The sequence below is a fragment of the Podarcis cretensis genome, assembly GCF_951804945.1.
Source record: "Podarcis cretensis genome assembly, chromosome: 7".
Lineage (NCBI taxonomy): Eukaryota > Metazoa > Chordata > Lepidosauria > Squamata > Lacertidae > Podarcis > Podarcis cretensis.
The window spans coordinates 47,695,175-47,711,469 of NC_137176.1; the positions used below are offsets into that span (position 1 = coordinate 47,695,175).

The 16,295-nt window shown below is 44.7% G+C and overlaps 1 protein-coding gene across 1 annotated transcript in view; it reads left to right on the plus strand.

Annotated features, from left to right (window-relative positions):
* Nucleotides 1–3,418: 3,418 nt before the first annotated feature.
* Nucleotides 3,419–16,295, plus strand: part of LAMA3 (laminin subunit alpha 3) — a 130,540-nt gene continuing 117,663 nt past the window's right edge. Inside the window, exons 1-2 of the mRNA XM_079982598.1 lie at nt 3,419–3,936; nt 11,217–11,369. Of these exons, the coding sequence (XP_079838724.1) occupies nt 3,661–3,936; nt 11,217–11,369 (429 nt within the window). The 5' untranslated portion in view covers nt 3,419–3,660. The remainder of the gene's footprint in view (nt 3,937–11,216; nt 11,370–16,295) is intronic.

The following is a 16,295-nucleotide window of genomic DNA, read 5'->3' on the forward strand; positions in this document are numbered from 1 at the left end:
CTGAATAAAAATAACCACAAATGTTTCTAAAGTTCATCATTTTGTTATCTCATTGATCAATCAGTGAATCACCTTCTGGGTCCAAAGTTGGATCACTGAGCTTTGAACACCAGAAGATGCATAACTGGCAAGTGTAAACATTGTATGAAGTAAACGTGCTGTGTCCTGTCGTTCATGTGTTTGAACAGGTTTTGAGCTCTTTATGGTAAGTGCACAAGCTACCCATGGGCTTATGATATGCTTGCCTTGGAATATGTACCAAAACAACAACGCAGTAAGCTCCACTGAACACAATGAGATTCATTCTGAGTAAACATATATAGGATTGTCCTGCCAGTGTTTTCTAAAAATAAATGTATATGAATTTTCCCCTTGACATATTGTTTTATTCCTGGAGAAGTCTTACACTCCAAATGCAATGTGTTTAAGATAAAAAAACCACAATTTTCTAATTGAAAAAGTAAGTAGAACTGGTGGACTTTCTTGATCCAGCTTGTGGCTGGGTTTAAAACTCGCCAGCATGCAGTCCACACTGTTGTTTCTGAAGAATAAAGGCAAGATCAGCATGCCGGTTAGTTGTGCTCATCAAAATTTCCCCAAGAAGATGTTGGCAGTAAGTTATAAGGTAATCCTGCCACTTTACTTATGCTTCTTTAACCTTGACAAAGTGCTGAAGTAGCCTCTGGCAGCCTATGTGCAGAGGAAGTGTCTCCATTTACAGTTGCTGAAAGGTGATTTTGATACTCTGCAGAAAAAAAGTTTAGTGTAATGTGTAAGTCAACATTTTTCAAGAGTCTATAAGGAAGTATTTGTTTGAGTCGACATGTTTCAACTTTGAAAAATTAAGGCCCAATTACACATTATACAGAAAAGCATGTAAAACTATGGGCATAGCCGGAGCGGGCAGGGGGGTCCTCCCCAAATCAATAAAAATCAATATACATGCATAGCTAACTGAGATTCTGCCCCCCTAACAAAAGGCCTCCCCCCTCACAAAAACTCTGGCTACGCCCATGAATCAAATCTACCTGTTGCTTCTCTTCCTCCCTCATTCCCCCCCTCCAAAAAGGAAACGTCAGGAGGGGGCAATCTGTAGTGGAGGAGGATGGAGAAAGGGTGAAGCAGCTCTTCTCCTTCATACTGCTTCTCTGCTCTAAACCAGGCGTCCCCAACCTACAGCCCTCCAGATGTTTTGGCCTACAACTCCCATGATCCCTAGCTAACAGGACCAGTGGTCAGGGATGATGGGAACTGTAGTCCAAAACATCTGGAGGGCTGAAGGTTGGGGTGCCTGCTCTAAACTGATCCCTCCCAAAATGGCCTTACCTCCGAAACAACAACAAAAGGCATTAAAATGTGGCTACATGTGTAACATGTCAAACCTCAATAAGTGTGTAACATGCAAGCCTTATTAACTGATAATTATCACCAATATACCGTATCTAAAAAGCTGTCATTTCTGTTGTTATACGGGAAGCGATACAAGTGGCATTGTGGATGTAGCAATAGAGGGGTTTTTTTGTGTGTGTGTATGTATGTGCGTGCAGCGTTCTCCATCCTTGATTCCCCAGCTCAGATGATGTTGGACATTGTCTAAGATGTTTGGGGATGATGAGGAGAGGAGAGGGGAAAATATATTATTACATTCCCTAAGTGGTTATGAATTACAAATATTATTTGTGTAGCTACAGCTATTAAAAAATATAACCCTGAGTAGTTTATCTTAAGTTCAGTTCATGGGGGTTGCATTGTAGAGACAGACTTAGCTTTTTAGTAATTTCTTCATTCCCATCACACAAACCCTGTCACCAGTCTGATTTCACACATACATATTAATCACTTAAATCTTATGGACTGCAACATCAGCTGATGACTTTCGGATAGAAGTGTCTGTCAATTTTGGTTCTCTCCATTTCTCATTTTTCCAGTATTAAAGACAGTTCTCCATATTTCTGCAGCAATTTGCAAATATATATATATATATATTAAAATCTTCATGGAAATTCTTCAGAATTTTAGTGCAAATATCTCCTAATAAATACATTACATACACATTTTGACAAACAATTTCCTCTAATAAAAGGCACCCCTGTATGTTATCTTCATTAATATATTGTTATACACACTTCCCCTAATATATGCTTTTCTTTCAAAACAAACAAATCTACCATTGATTGGTTGGAGAGCTGCACTGCACAATTAATATAAGCGCAACTTTTGAAGGACTGCTGTGTTTCAGTTCTCACATTGTTCCAGAAAATGCAAATCAGTTTCCTTAAATACAAACTGAGTTGGATTTCTCCCTGTCCCTACTTGCAAGTGTGAATGGGCCATCGTCAGACATAACTGTTCAGATCACCTCCATCACCTCATAAAACATTGCAGTGCTTCTCAATGTTACACTTCAGATATTCAGTTGCCAATCATTAAGTCTAATTTATTTATTCATTTACTTAACTTTCTGCATTTAGCAGAGATGGTTCTTCCATTCCACTTTCCCCCACACAACCAACCTGTGAAGGGGGCCTATGCTGAGAGATAGAGATTGGTTGGTTCAACCTGAGCTAGAGTTGTAGGGACGGAAACAAACGCCACGGAGTCAAGTTGAGTCTGCGCCTAGGCTCCTTCGCCCCACCACAATAAAACATTTCCCAGTAGTGATGTATGGAAGTGAGAGCTGGACCATAAAGAAGGCTGATCGCCGAAGAATTAATGCTTTTGAATTATGGTGCTGGAGGAGACTCTTGAGAGTCCCATGGACCTCTCCATTCTGAAGGAAATCAGCCCTGAGTGCTCACTGGAAGGACAGATCGTGAAGCTGAGGCTCCAATACTTTGGCCACCTCATGAGAAGAGAAGACTCCCTGGAAAAGACCCTGATGTTGGGAAAGATGGAGGGCACAAGGAGAAGGGGATGACAGAGGAGGAGATGGTTGGACAGTGTTCTGGAAGCTACAAACATGAGTCTGACCAAACTGCGGGAGGCAGTGGAAGACAGGAGTGCCTGGCGTGCTCCGGTCCATGGGGTCACGAAGAGTCGGACACGACTAAACGACTAAACAACAACAACCCCTCAAAGTTGATGGACATTGCCATAGAAATGGTGCACGTGTATCGCATCATGGGATCAATTATGCAGGCGGGGCTTACCTGCCCCACCCCCACCCCCAATATTTCATTCAAGTTGGCACCCCTGATCGCAGCCACGGGAGAAATGCCATGGAGGGCTAGTCTCTCTCTGCGTAACCCCAAACCTGCCAACCTCCCTACACGTGGCCGTTGTTATGACTGCTGGCTGTTTCCCAGGCTGGGCTGAAGGAGAGGTCTCTCAGTGGATCGCTTGCCCCCCACCCGCCTCTTTGCCTCCCCGGACTCCGTCTCCGCAATGTAGGCTGCGGCGGCGTCTCCGCCTGGATCCTGCGAGGCTGGCGGCCGAGCGGCAGGGGGTGTCTTCGCTGCCTCCGCCTCCTCCGCCTCGCCGCTCCTTTCCCTTTTCTGCGCCCTTCGGGCCAATCGGCGCAAAACAAAGGCGCGCAGGAGGAGCGGAGGGAGGGAGGCCCATCTCCTCCTGCCCTTCCCTCCCGGGTCAGTGGCTCCGCGCGCCGTAAACAAACGCAGCCCCGGGGTCGCCTCGTGCGCGCTGGAAGGGAGCCCAGGCAGGATGGCCAAGAGCCGGGCTGCCATCCCAGCGGTGGCCGGGCTCGTCTTGGCGCTCTGGTCCCGCTGCTGCTCCGCGGAGCCTCGGCTGGCTGCTTCTCCGGACGAGTCCCAAGCGCCGGGGCTCAGCCTCCATCCGCCCTACTTCAACCTGGCGGAGATCGCCAAGATTTCGGCGACCGACACCTGCGGCCAGGACGAGAGCGGGAGGCCTCGCCGAGAGCTCTTCTGCAAGCTGGTGGGGGGGCCCGCCGCTTTCCCCGCGGGGAAAAACATCCAGGTAACTCCGGGTGGCGCGGGTGTGGGTTAAGTTGAGGATCGACTGAGGGATCAGTGGCATGGATCCTCCAGTCCAGGTCATTAAATGCGGACAAACTAACTCATTCTGTACCTGTGCAGCCACTCTGGTCTCCTAACATGATGTACCCCTTAATCTAGACTGAACAGTATAGCATCAGGATAGTTAATGAATTGGCAGAAGGTTGCATCTCTTCCGCGGGCGCCTCTCCTTCCGCCAGTACTTTACGCGCAAGCTGCATATTTTAAATCAATAGTTGCCAGCTTTGTTTTACCGGCATGTTAACCGCTTGACACCTGTACACGACAGGAATTTAACAGGTGCAGCTTTCCCATCGGATCTCTGTGCAGCAGAAAGATGCACCAGTTGAATTCCTGCCTTTCTTTGATAGATTAAAGGCACAGGAACTGTGTGTGTGTGTGGGGGGGGAATATTCGGGGAGGAAGTACTCTCCCCAATGTATAGATAACCTGGATCGGATACCCCTGCCTTCACTGCCTCTTCTCATGATCCAGGTGCTGACACTTTGGAAATGTTTGGGTGTTTCCATACGTTCAGTACATAATTATGGTTGAAATGAGGGCCAAAGTAACTATTATTCTTTGGATCTCACTCACCCACAGTCTGTCAAGTAGAGTACAAGGGTAGGGTCTTGTGCATGGGCTGAAGGTAACTGGTTAGGAATACAGAAGGAGGTTATAGTGGTAGTTAACTCATCCATTGCAGCTTAGAGATGCTGCTTCACCACTTAAAAATGGGGGAAACTGCTGGACTGGCAGGAAAGTGTCCTTCAGGATTTCTGAAGGAAGTGCCTCTTAACATTTGGTGGCCTTCCTTCCATAGAAAAGACTGCATATGCCAATTGTGTAGGGCATTCCTAGGGATCTCTGCAATATATACAAGCTGCCCTTCCACTTTCTCTGTGCCTGTCCTAAGACGACACAAGAAGAGCTCTGCTGGATCAAGCCAAATACACATCTTGTCCAGAACTGACCACATAACTTGCAAAAATAAGACTGATCTCCCACACTTTATACCTGTCAATGTTGAAGGAAGGCCTCTTTGTAGATCTCTGTTACTCTCCTCATTGACCTGCCTTCCATCTGGTATTGTTGTGTCAGTATTATGATATGCTAATCTGTTGGCAAGGCAAGGAGAAGACCTATTCTATCCATGTCCTGCTTGGGTGGGGCGGCTTCCCATAGGCATCTGGTTGGTCACTGTGTGAGAACAGAATTCTGGACTAGACTGGGTTAAAGAAAATGCCCCACCCCCACCCCCTGCTTCGACAGTAGCTTCTAGGATCTTGTCTGTCTGAAGAACAGTAAATTCTAACCAAAAAATGATCTATTACAGTGTGCACCATTAGTTCTGCATGTACCTTACAATGGCATATGTGAAGAAATGTGCCAAATGATTGCCAAGCCAAATCCCTATTTGTCATGTCTGTATTTGATTCCTATCTATTTTTAACTGATTCTAAATGCTCACCAAAATCAGTTTAGATTTGCATATTTTAAATAAATTAACATACAGTATATGCAGAACAGCTTTACTGTGCAGTCATAACTATCTCTACCCAGAAGTAAGTCCTTTTGAGTCCAGTGTGTCTTAATCCCAGGCAGGAAGAGCTAGGATTGTAGACTAAGCCTTCTTTATTTTGTGAGCGAGATGACAACCCCTCTTAGAGCTAACCTGCACCACAAATTTTATATGACTACAGGAAATTAGAGGCTGAGGAGTCTTCTGAGGGGCAAATTGGAATGCTGCAGACTACCTGATTTTAACATTAAGAGGTTTTAGAAGCAATTACAATCATTTAGGCAGAAGCAAATCCTAACAGGTGAATTAAGCCAAAGGTACTGTTTCTGTGGTATTGTTTCCTTTCACCCATTTATGAAGTTAAAACCCTGTGGTTTAGTTGTGAATTGATATAATTCTACAGTTAGGTATGACAGCAATCGTGAACAAGAGAATTCCTCTTACTTTAACATTTGTTGCAGAGATTCTGGGTGAGAGGTCACCTGCGATTTGTGCTTGATCCAAGCTCCCGGAAGGATTACTGATAGATGTGCCCTGGCACAAGAGTACATGTTGTGTGCTGCTTACAGAATTTGTAGAAATGTGCATTCAGCAGCTTCCCTCTCCTGTTTCTAACAAAGCCTCATTGAGACACATAGCAGAAATATTTCTGTAGTTTACCAGTCATCTTTTTGGTTCAAGAGGGGTTCCAAATTCTTTCAAAAGGCTGGGGAAAGCAGACCTGGAAAATGTGATAACAGCACAGTGCATATGCGATCACACTGCCCCAACCCTCGAATTCAAAGTTAAGGAAGAGAGTTTTTATGGACACCATATTTCAAATACCTATGAAATGGGAGAAGGCTTAAACAAACATGCTCACATCTATTCATGTCCGCAGTATAAAAGAATGGAGAGAGTGAATGAACATATTCAGATAATCATAGATGTAAGATAGAGAACTTTAGCAACAGGAAATATCAGTTAACTGGAAATGCTGTACTTGCTCCACTGTGCCCTGCTCTGTGTCAGAAGTATGAATGGGGCTTGACCTTGTACTTTGGTGTGGGTGTGTGCCCAGAAAAGAAGCTCTCCTACAAACAACAACAACAGCAACACAAGGGTAGCAGCATAAGGGGGTGGGGTGGAACAACAACCAACCAACCAACTACAAAACTCACAATTGGCCAATACCTATTTTTAGATCAACCAAAAGGTCACAAAGTGTGGCAAACTTTATGAGTTCTGTGTAACTCTTCAAGCAAGATATTATACAAAGCAGGAAGTGAGGGAGACAAGGATGTAATTGCTCTGGCAGATCCACAGCCCTCAGGTAACTTGGAGAGAATTCTGGGAGAAGTTTCAGAATTTCCAAGTTGCTTCCAAAGTTTTATTATTTATTCCTTCCCTAATGAAATAAGGCAGGCACTGACTTGGGTGAGTACCTGCTGAAGACTTGTTGGCTGCTGACATTTTTAGCTTGGTATCTATATTGCCTCACAGTGGAGGTCATTTTATTGTGGTCTTAAATATTTCAAACGTGTGATTGCTTTATATTATGTTCACATCTGGTATCGCCCAGATGAAGAATGGTATATGAGTATTTAAAATAAATACATGTACAAAGGTCACATTCAGGAATCCTACAAGGCAGCTGATTTGTTTCCCAACATCACATTCCCAGCTCTTCATCACTGAGATGTATTCAGGCTGCAAACATCTCTAAATCCTCTTTATGTTTCTGCCTCTTCAAAAATGCAAATAGCTCGCTCTATGCATGTGCACTGCCCTCCCCCTTTCCTCCATTTAATGGTACATGTATATGACTTTCTCCAAGCTTTTTGGGCTATCTCATTGAAACATGAGTTATTCCCAAATATACCCTAACCCTTCACTCCCATTGCGAAAACCATCTTGTAAAACCAGCAATCTACCTGACAGGAGGAAGGGCAACCCAGTATCCTGTAACCTCAGAGCTATATTCAGTTCTTTTTCTACCACCACCTTACACACAATTAACTTCATTCAAAGGGGAGAGCGATGATAAGCCCCCTCCCTCTTGTACTCATTCCCTTTCCTGAGCATCTCCTCTCCCCTATTGAGGAGTGAAACATCTGCAGTGGCAAGTATGTTGTACTTGTTTAGACTCCTCACATTATTTAGAACCCTGGAAAGATGTTGTCAGAGCTGCCTCCAGGTCCCAGCTCACAGAGGACCAACGCTAGGCTGTAGTTATGTACAAAAGTCTTTATTGAGATTCAGTTTCCATTTTAAAGCCGCAGCGTGCAGCTCTACGTCCCGACCTTAGACCGGCGAAGTCCCGTCTGAGTCTCCTCCCCTTCCACACCAGTTTAAGACTCTCGCTTTGCTCCACCTCTTTCTAAGTTCCTTTCTCCTCTGGGCCCTCCTGCCCGCTAGGGTCTCATCCTTCCTGGACTCCTCTGACGCTGACCCTGACGATTCTTGCCCCTCCTTCCGGCGGGCTTTAGGACCTGGTTCCCTATCCGGGCTACCTTCTGTGCCGCTCGCCTGTACCTTTGAACTTGGTGCGTGCGCCCAGCCTGCAACTTTCCTCTTGACCGTTAACTCGCTCTCCGATGGAGGCGTGGTCAACCCTGACTCATCTTCTCTCGCTGGTGGTGCATATGTGGGCTCTGACACCTGGAACTCCTCCCCCCCACTGCGCTCTGGTGGGGAAGCTGGTCCTGATTTCCAACTGCTGCTCTGGGAGTCCCTGCTGGCCCCTTGCTTCTGGGGTGTCCCCCTTGGCTCGCCCCTTGCCCTGCCCATCGGCGCCCCCTTCTGTGAATCTTCCGATTCGCTGGAGAGGCTCATGGAATCTCTCGGGCTGCTGTCATATTCTCCTACGCTGCCCTCGGATTGCTCCTCCTCGCTCTCCATCTCTTCTCCTCCCTGCGCTCCCACTGAGTCCCTGACAGATGTGGTTTCTAAATAGGCCAGGGAGTCTATCCAAGTGCAGCAGACTCTCTTCAGCAGAAACTCAGCTCCCAACAGGTATATCCAATAGGATAAAGTAGAGGGACAACCTAGGTGTCATTATGGTTTTGACCCTAGATGGGCAACATAGCTATGAGTGTTGTGCTTAGAGCTCGACTGGAATTTCCAACATTTCTTACATGTTCTGTTTATGCCTTGTATAGACTACTCCTGTAGAAGGTACATATGCAGCCATATTTACAATTTTCCATAGGCTACATTACTTTTTGTACTGAGAACAATTTTATATACACAGTCATGGAAACTCTATAAGATGTGCATTTTGAGGTGACTAGTATATGCAGAGCTGCTTTGATGAATCATGGCCCAGATCCAGGCAATACTCCCAATCTCCTGGAACTGAGACATTGTACCAGGCAGGCTGCATTTCTGCAGATACTGTCCGTGTAAAGCAAAAGGAAATGTTTGCCTGGCAACTTATTTTCCTTTAGCTTCCATCTTCCATCTTTGCTGGCAGCTCTTGTGGAATGTACTTTAAATAACTGAGATGCTTGCTGCTCCAGAAGAATTCATTGACGTACAGTTAGAAACATTATTAAACTTGTCCTCAGAACTCCAAGTGACCTAGTTAAGTTGAAATGACTCTCTTGTGGCCTAATCTTCAGTAACCTGGCAAAAAAAGCCTGTCCAGTTTGACCACCAGCAGAGGGGGAAAGGATGGAAAACCTCCATCCCCAATCCAATTTGTTTACTTTGTTTCCTTAAAGGTAAAGGTAAAGGTACCCCTGCCCGTACGAGCCAGTCTTGACAGACTCTGGGGTTGTGCGCCCATCTCACTTAAGAGCCCAGGGGCCAGCGCTGTCCGGAGACACTTCCGGGTCACGTGGCCAGCGTGACATCGCTGCTCTGGCCAGAGGCAGAGCCAGAGCCAGAGCCGCACACGGAAACGCCGTTTACCTTCCCGCTGGTAAGCGGTCCCTATTTATCTACTTGCACCCGGAGGTGCTTTCGAACTGCTAGGTTGGCAGGCGCTGGGACCGAGCAGCGGGAGCGCACCCCGCCGCAGGGATTCGAACCGCCGACCTTTCGATCGGCAAGCCCTAGGCGCTGAGGCTTTAACCCACAGCGCCACCTGTTTTCTTACCACCCCTTTAAATACTTCCACTTGCCACTTCACTTCTCCCAGAGGGGAGGCCATTGCTATGTGCCAAACCACTGCAGCATAATGTTTTCATGTTGTCATCCTGTATTTTTTCAGACTTGATGATCCTCCCTAATCAAATTATCCACCTGGTGCAGAAAAACTTTTCAGGCAACTGTCCTTTTATTGAAAAGCTTCCTTCTTGCCTTGCTTCTTGTTTGGTGTGCATGGAAGTTTAGTCAATTGCCCTTTAATTAGTGCACTACTATTTCTTGTGCCTGGAAGTAACGTGCGTAAAAATTGGTGGATTTTGGCCATGGGCAAGGGTGTTGTTAGATAATATAACACTTTATCAGGTGCCATCTAGAGCCATCATTTTAATTCTGCTTTTAGATGATTGTTGAAAAGCACTACCTCGGCTAGATCTTCCAACTTCCTAGATCTTTAACTATTTTTTTTTAAAAAATAATTTTTATTAACCGACCAATCAAATCAAATCACATCAAATCACATCACATAAATTCCGAATTACAAAGACGAATTTTAATTTTTTTGTTGGGGGGACCCATATTTCAAGTTCCGAAGGGGATTCCAATCATCTTCTTGCTTCTGCGTTAATATCCACAAATCTGTCCAAATAATGTTCATAATTCTATCCAGTCCCATCTTGCTGTTCCCACTTTTCATCTTATTCATATATTTTTCTTTTTTCCTTATGATCTCGTCTTATAATCTCCTTAAGCAGGTAAACACCAGTTATAATCCTGTGTGAATTTTTCCGTTCGTCCAATCACCATATCGAGATGGATTCCATATATCATCACTTCCATAAATAAAAGCACTCTTTCCATCATTAATCTTAGCAAATCTGTCGCCTTCTTTAGTCCCTCTGAGGAGGCTCGCCCACAATATGAAAACAGATTCATTCCTCCTCCCAGACATAAGTCTTTCGACAGAACTTGCCAAAATGGCGACGCTATTTTTTACTGCGTCATCCCAAAGCTCTTATACTTTCCACAATCTTCTTAAAACATGCTTTTGATTAGAAAATTATCTAAATCATCAGCTTAGGTCATTTAAACGGCATTTCTGACTTGTGTTGGGGGGGATTCTTGGTTAATCACATAGAGAAAAAAAGAGGAAAGTTCCCCCCCCCATCCAGTCCCGTTGCCGACATACCGAGCCTTGGTGTGTCTTCTCATGATATATTCCTGTTTATCCGACCCGTCTTTTTTCTCAGAGATCTCTTCAATTAGCAGTCTTTACTCCCCCTTCTTCCTTGAAATATGTGCATTAGCTTCCTCCTGATTGTTTCTTTTGAAGTTGCTGCAGCTAGAGGCGCGAATCAGGAGCGCCAAAGTCCACACAAGGGCTTTCTGCCTAGTGCCCCCACCCCCTCAAATTCTGGGGTGGCATAGGGCACAGCAGGCAAGAGCAGTCCCCCCACTCGCTTGGGGAGGCCGGGAGGCTGTTTACTCCCATCACAGCCTCTTAATTACCTTGTGTGGGTCAGAGAGATGTTATTGTCAGCCATCTTCCAATGCGCCCCTAGTGGCCCCCCCCCCACAGATGTTTAACTATTAGCAGTCAAGTTCAAACTGTCGCATTGATCATTACATCTTTTTGTTTTCTTCTCTTTCAGGGCCAGTTTTGTGACTATTGCGATGCCGCTGATCCCAACAAAGCTCACCCAGCAACCAATGCTATAGACGGGACAGAGCGCTGGTGGCAAAGTCCTTCTCTCTCCTTAGGTTTAAAGTATGATGTGGTCAACATTACTTTAGATCTAGGACAGGCAAGTACAGGTGTTGTTTTCCATGTTGTTGACTTTGACATTTTCCTTTGTCTGTTGTCTATGCATGGCCCAAAGTATGATGGGAGCTGTTTAGCATTCAAAGAGCTAACCGCTAGTCTCTTTTTGCTCCCACTTCTGAGGATAAAACCCATTTTTATGTAATGAGATGTGCATGCCTTTAAGATTCCAGATTGAGTAACTCTGAATTATTTCTGGATGCTGAGCTCAACAAGAATTCCATCAACAACTTTCCCCTACTACTGGCCATTGGAGATTCTACTCTATAATCAAGGAGCTCTGGGTCACAGTGTCTGACCTCAGTTATCAGTCCTTGATATGAGGTTATCAATTAGTGATGTCCATGACATTAATAAAACTGTTATGCTAGTTAAACATATTCAAAATAGCACTTGTATTGAGATTATGAAACGTTATTGATGAATCAGGTGACTAATCCCTTTAAAAGGGGGCTGCTAGTTGACTAAAAATCTTTAACCATAGGTACTACATCCTCATTATTTACTAAATTATGTTTTAGGCCAAGTAAATCATAGAATTGTAGTCTAATCCCCTGCAATGCAGGAAATCCTGCCCACAACCACCAGCCTTACGCTTAAGAGCCAGACCCACCGACCCACTGTGCCTCAGGAGGGCTTTATGTAATTCAACAGTGTGGTTACTCTGATCTAAATTACCAATGAAATGGATACAGACAGAAAATTAATTGCTGCTACTTTGTTCTTCCATCAGTAGATGATATTGTTTAATAATTCAACTGCTGAAGACTTCACTACATCAGAATGATTTACTGTGGGGATTTCCTGCAGCTTCAGAAACTCCAGGGTGCACGCAGGCTCCCACTACCCACAAGGCTGCTTTGTTCAACTGAGGTAGTGGCAGCTCTGTGCAGGCATGGAGAAGTAAGACACCTCTGCTTCTTCCCATTATGGGAGAAGTAGCATCCCAGCTTGTCCATAGAGTTACCTATCTTTCACCTGAGAGAGAAGACCCTCCTCGCATGCTCCTTCTAGGAAGGTGTAGAGAAACATCACTGGTCCCCAGTGTGGTATCTTTGTGATAGTAACAGCCGTTAAATAAATTACCGTACTCATTTTTCAGACCTAACTTCATATTAAGGAAAGAGGTAAAATTCTGTGGCGTTAAACGGATCCAAAAGCAGAGAGTTGAGAATGACTGTAAGCATATGGGAATGGGCAACAACCAATTCAGCTGCTATCAAGAAACATAACTGAGTTCTTGAGAAACTGGTTGTTGATGCACACAGCTCAAGCAGTGCCTTCTTAGCTCCTTCCTTCCTAGACTGTGGAAACAAACCATAGAGTGAATGGCTTAGCATTAAGTGAGAACCAGAGCTTGTGATTTGTTTTCTCAAACAAACCATGAATAGGAAGGCAAAAACGAACCTTGGCTTCCAATTGTGGTTTCTTTGGAGAGAAAGAAGTGTAGGTTCACACGTAATGCTCAGCTGGCTACATTCTGGTTTATTTCCCTACTCTAGGAAGCCTAGCAGGGAGTGATTGAACTGTCTGTGTAGCAGCTCACAGCTCTCCCACAGTTTAATTTCTCTAACCATGGGTTGTGGCCAGTGTTAGGTGTGATTGAAGCTAGTGAACAGATGCCATGAGCTGGCTGTGGATGACAGTTCTTGGGGTGAAGTGTCTTTCACTATCAATCTGATTTAGAATCAGTAGTTTTTGTTGTCTGCTGTACAAGCCCATGAGTCTTTGCTTAGGTATCTGTAAACAGGCCAAGCAACAACAATTGGTATGCGTAGTAACAAGTGTGCTTAACAATATACTTTGGAAGCTTTGTAAACTAGTGTATTCCCAATACACAGAAATTCTATAGAAATATTGACAGCCAAGGAAGCATTTCCTGTCTTTCAGTGTACTTTCACTATAAGAAAGCAAATACCAAAGATGTTGTTTCATACTGCTTCTCACCCATTAAAAAGAGCTAAAATCTTTCACTGATTAGGGAAGTAGGAAGGAAGTCACTGAGAGCGAATAGGAGGAACATGTCATTCAAAAAGTGTTTGATTTTGTTTGCAGTTGCTTTCCTCTCATTGTACATATTAAATGACTGATTTATAACAGAGCTAATGAATACCAGCAATGCAATCACAATGTTTCCCCCTTAGCATGGGGGAAGTGAAAAAAGGCACAGCTAAGTTCAGTAATCTGGATAAACTCCAAACCCAGCATGGACTCAAACAGCACAGCAGGGGCAGTTTGAGCAACAGTAGCAACAGCTAAGAAAGAAATTTGGACTTTAATATCTAGTCCTCTATTATCCCTCTTGCTGTTGCTTTGGGACATGGGTAGCCAATGTGGTCTCTCTAGATGTTGTTGGACTGCAAATCCCATCACCCCTGACCAGTGCTTTTTTTCTAGGCAAAAAAGATGGCGGAATGCACCTCCCTCAAAAGACCCACCCCAGAACCCTAGGAGGATCTCTTTGGGCTGGGGGCTGGGGTGTCTCCTCACGTGCCAAAGTCTTGTTGAGGTTGCTCGGCAGAGAGGCTTCTGTGCCTCAGCTGGACACTTTAATTGTTGGAATTGGGGGTGGGGTTTGAAAGGCCAGCTGGCTCTGTCCCAGCTGGAGCGTCTCCCTTCAGCCTTGCCGCTGTGGAGATCCCTCGACCTCTGCTCCAACATGATCAGTGACTCAAGCTTGCAGACTTGAGCACACTTTACTCAGCAGTGTAAACTGCACAACAGAAGAGGCTTGAGGCTGTAGACACATGCTAAACTACACATTTATTACACATAAATCAGGACAAAGAAAACATGTCATCTCTCCTTGCCGTCTTCTCGGAGAGAGACAAAAAACAAAAGCAATACAGAGCAGAAGTTCCGCTCACGCCAGCAAACTCTGCTGGAATGTAAACAGACATGTGACACACAACAATCCCATGTCTGCAACAAAAGGTGGAATGGAATCCCAACATTAATGAGCTCCCATCCTCCACTTCTCTGGCTTGTGCTTTCCATCAGCTGTTAGCTAGGAGACTAAAGAGCCTCAGCAAAGCCCTGCTGCGCCTCTGGCTTATGAAGAGACCCTCTCTAGACCCATACAGTACGTTCCCTTAGGGCTCTGAGGAGGGTCTTCTCGTGAGCTGGGGCTTTGTTGAGGCTTGTCAGGTCAGGTCTACTCCTGGCGCCCAGCTGAGAGGTGCTGGAATGCCTTTCTGGCGTGTTCTGGCTGAAAAAAAGCCCTCCCCCCAACCAGTGGCCTTACTCACTGGGGCTGATGGAAGATGGAGTCCAGCAACATCTAAAGCATGGGTAGGCAAACTAAGGCCCAGGGGCCAGATCCGGCCCAATCGCCTTCTAAATCTGGCCTGCAGATGGTCCAGGAATCAGCGTGTTTTTACATGAGTAAAATGTGTCCTTTTATTTAAAAAGCATCTCTGGGTTATTTGTGGGGCATAGGAATTCGTTCATTTCTCTCCCCCCCAAAATATAGTCCAGCCCCCCCACAAGGTCTGAGGGACAGTGGACCAGCCCCCTGCTGAAAAAGTTTGCTGACCCCTGATCTAAAGGCACCGCAATGTCTCATCTGAGGAAAGTGTACATGTTGTTGACTTTGTTGTCCTGTATTTCTCTGAATTCCTATGGTTAATTATTGGATCACTTAGATTAACTATTGAAATATTGCTGTCTATTTATTAGCTGAATTGCCATTATGAAATTGGTATGATTCTGAACCGCATGATTCAGAATATTTGTTTTATTGTGTTCAGATATGTGTTTTATTGTGTTCAGATATTTGTTTTATTGTGTTTATACTGATTGTAATTTTGAAAACTTTGCTTTGGTTCTGTTGTAATTTTTTGTCAGATGCTTTAGACTTATGTTCAGAAGGAAAAGCAGAGTCTTGAACCTCAGGCCTTGAGACTTAATGTGGCCCTCCAGGCTCCTCCGTCTGGTTCTCAGAACCCACACCCCAGGCCACACCCCTCCCTCCAGGCCACGTCCCCTCCCCAGACCACACCCCTCCCCAGCCCTGTGTTAAACCCTTCTTGAGTGTTTTACTCTGGCTGGAATGTGTCCCTGAACTCTGAAAATGCTTATTGCTTGCCTGCATGGAGGACAGAGGGTGTGTGTTGAAACTAGACTATTATACAAAGGTAAAATTTGCATTCATTGCCCCACCCACTTATGCCTCTGGCCCGATGTGGTTCTTGGAAGGTTGCCCAGAAGTGACTGCAGCCCTCAGGCTGAAAAAGGTTCCCACCCTTGCCCTAGATAAAAGAACTGGGTACACATAGAAGTACATGCACAGATGTATGTACTCATATGCACTCACTCACTTACTTACTCACTCACTCACTCATATAATATGGAAAGGGCAGTGTAGCACAGAAAACGTGGAGGAAATAAATACTTCGAAATATTTTAAAGAACCTGAGAAAGAAGTAGGTGAAATTAGCACTAGAGGCCATTGATTTAAGTTGCAGTTAATTTTTGGAATATATCCCAATTATCAGAGCAATTAAGTAAAAGTATGGGAGGTTGTGGGATCTGCTTCTGAGAAAAAAAAATTTATAAGCATCTTGGAGATCCTTCAGATATACGCTATTGTTCTGTGTCTTGTAGGTTAGGTTAAATGTCCTGATGAGTCCCTTTCAGATATACAATTCTTATAACTTTGTATGTTTTAAAAGGTTATAGATTCTTATATCTCACACTGACGACAGCTTGAGAATACATTTTAAGAAAACAGTGTCATGTTCATATTGTATGTGTACCATCTTTCACTGCCTTCTGGAATGCATGATTCTTCAGCAAATCATATCCCCAAACTTGCATTTCCCAAGCAGGTGGATACAGTGGTACCTCTGGTTAAGAACTTAATTTCTTCCCGAAGTCTGTTCTTAACCTGAAACTGCTCTTAATCTGA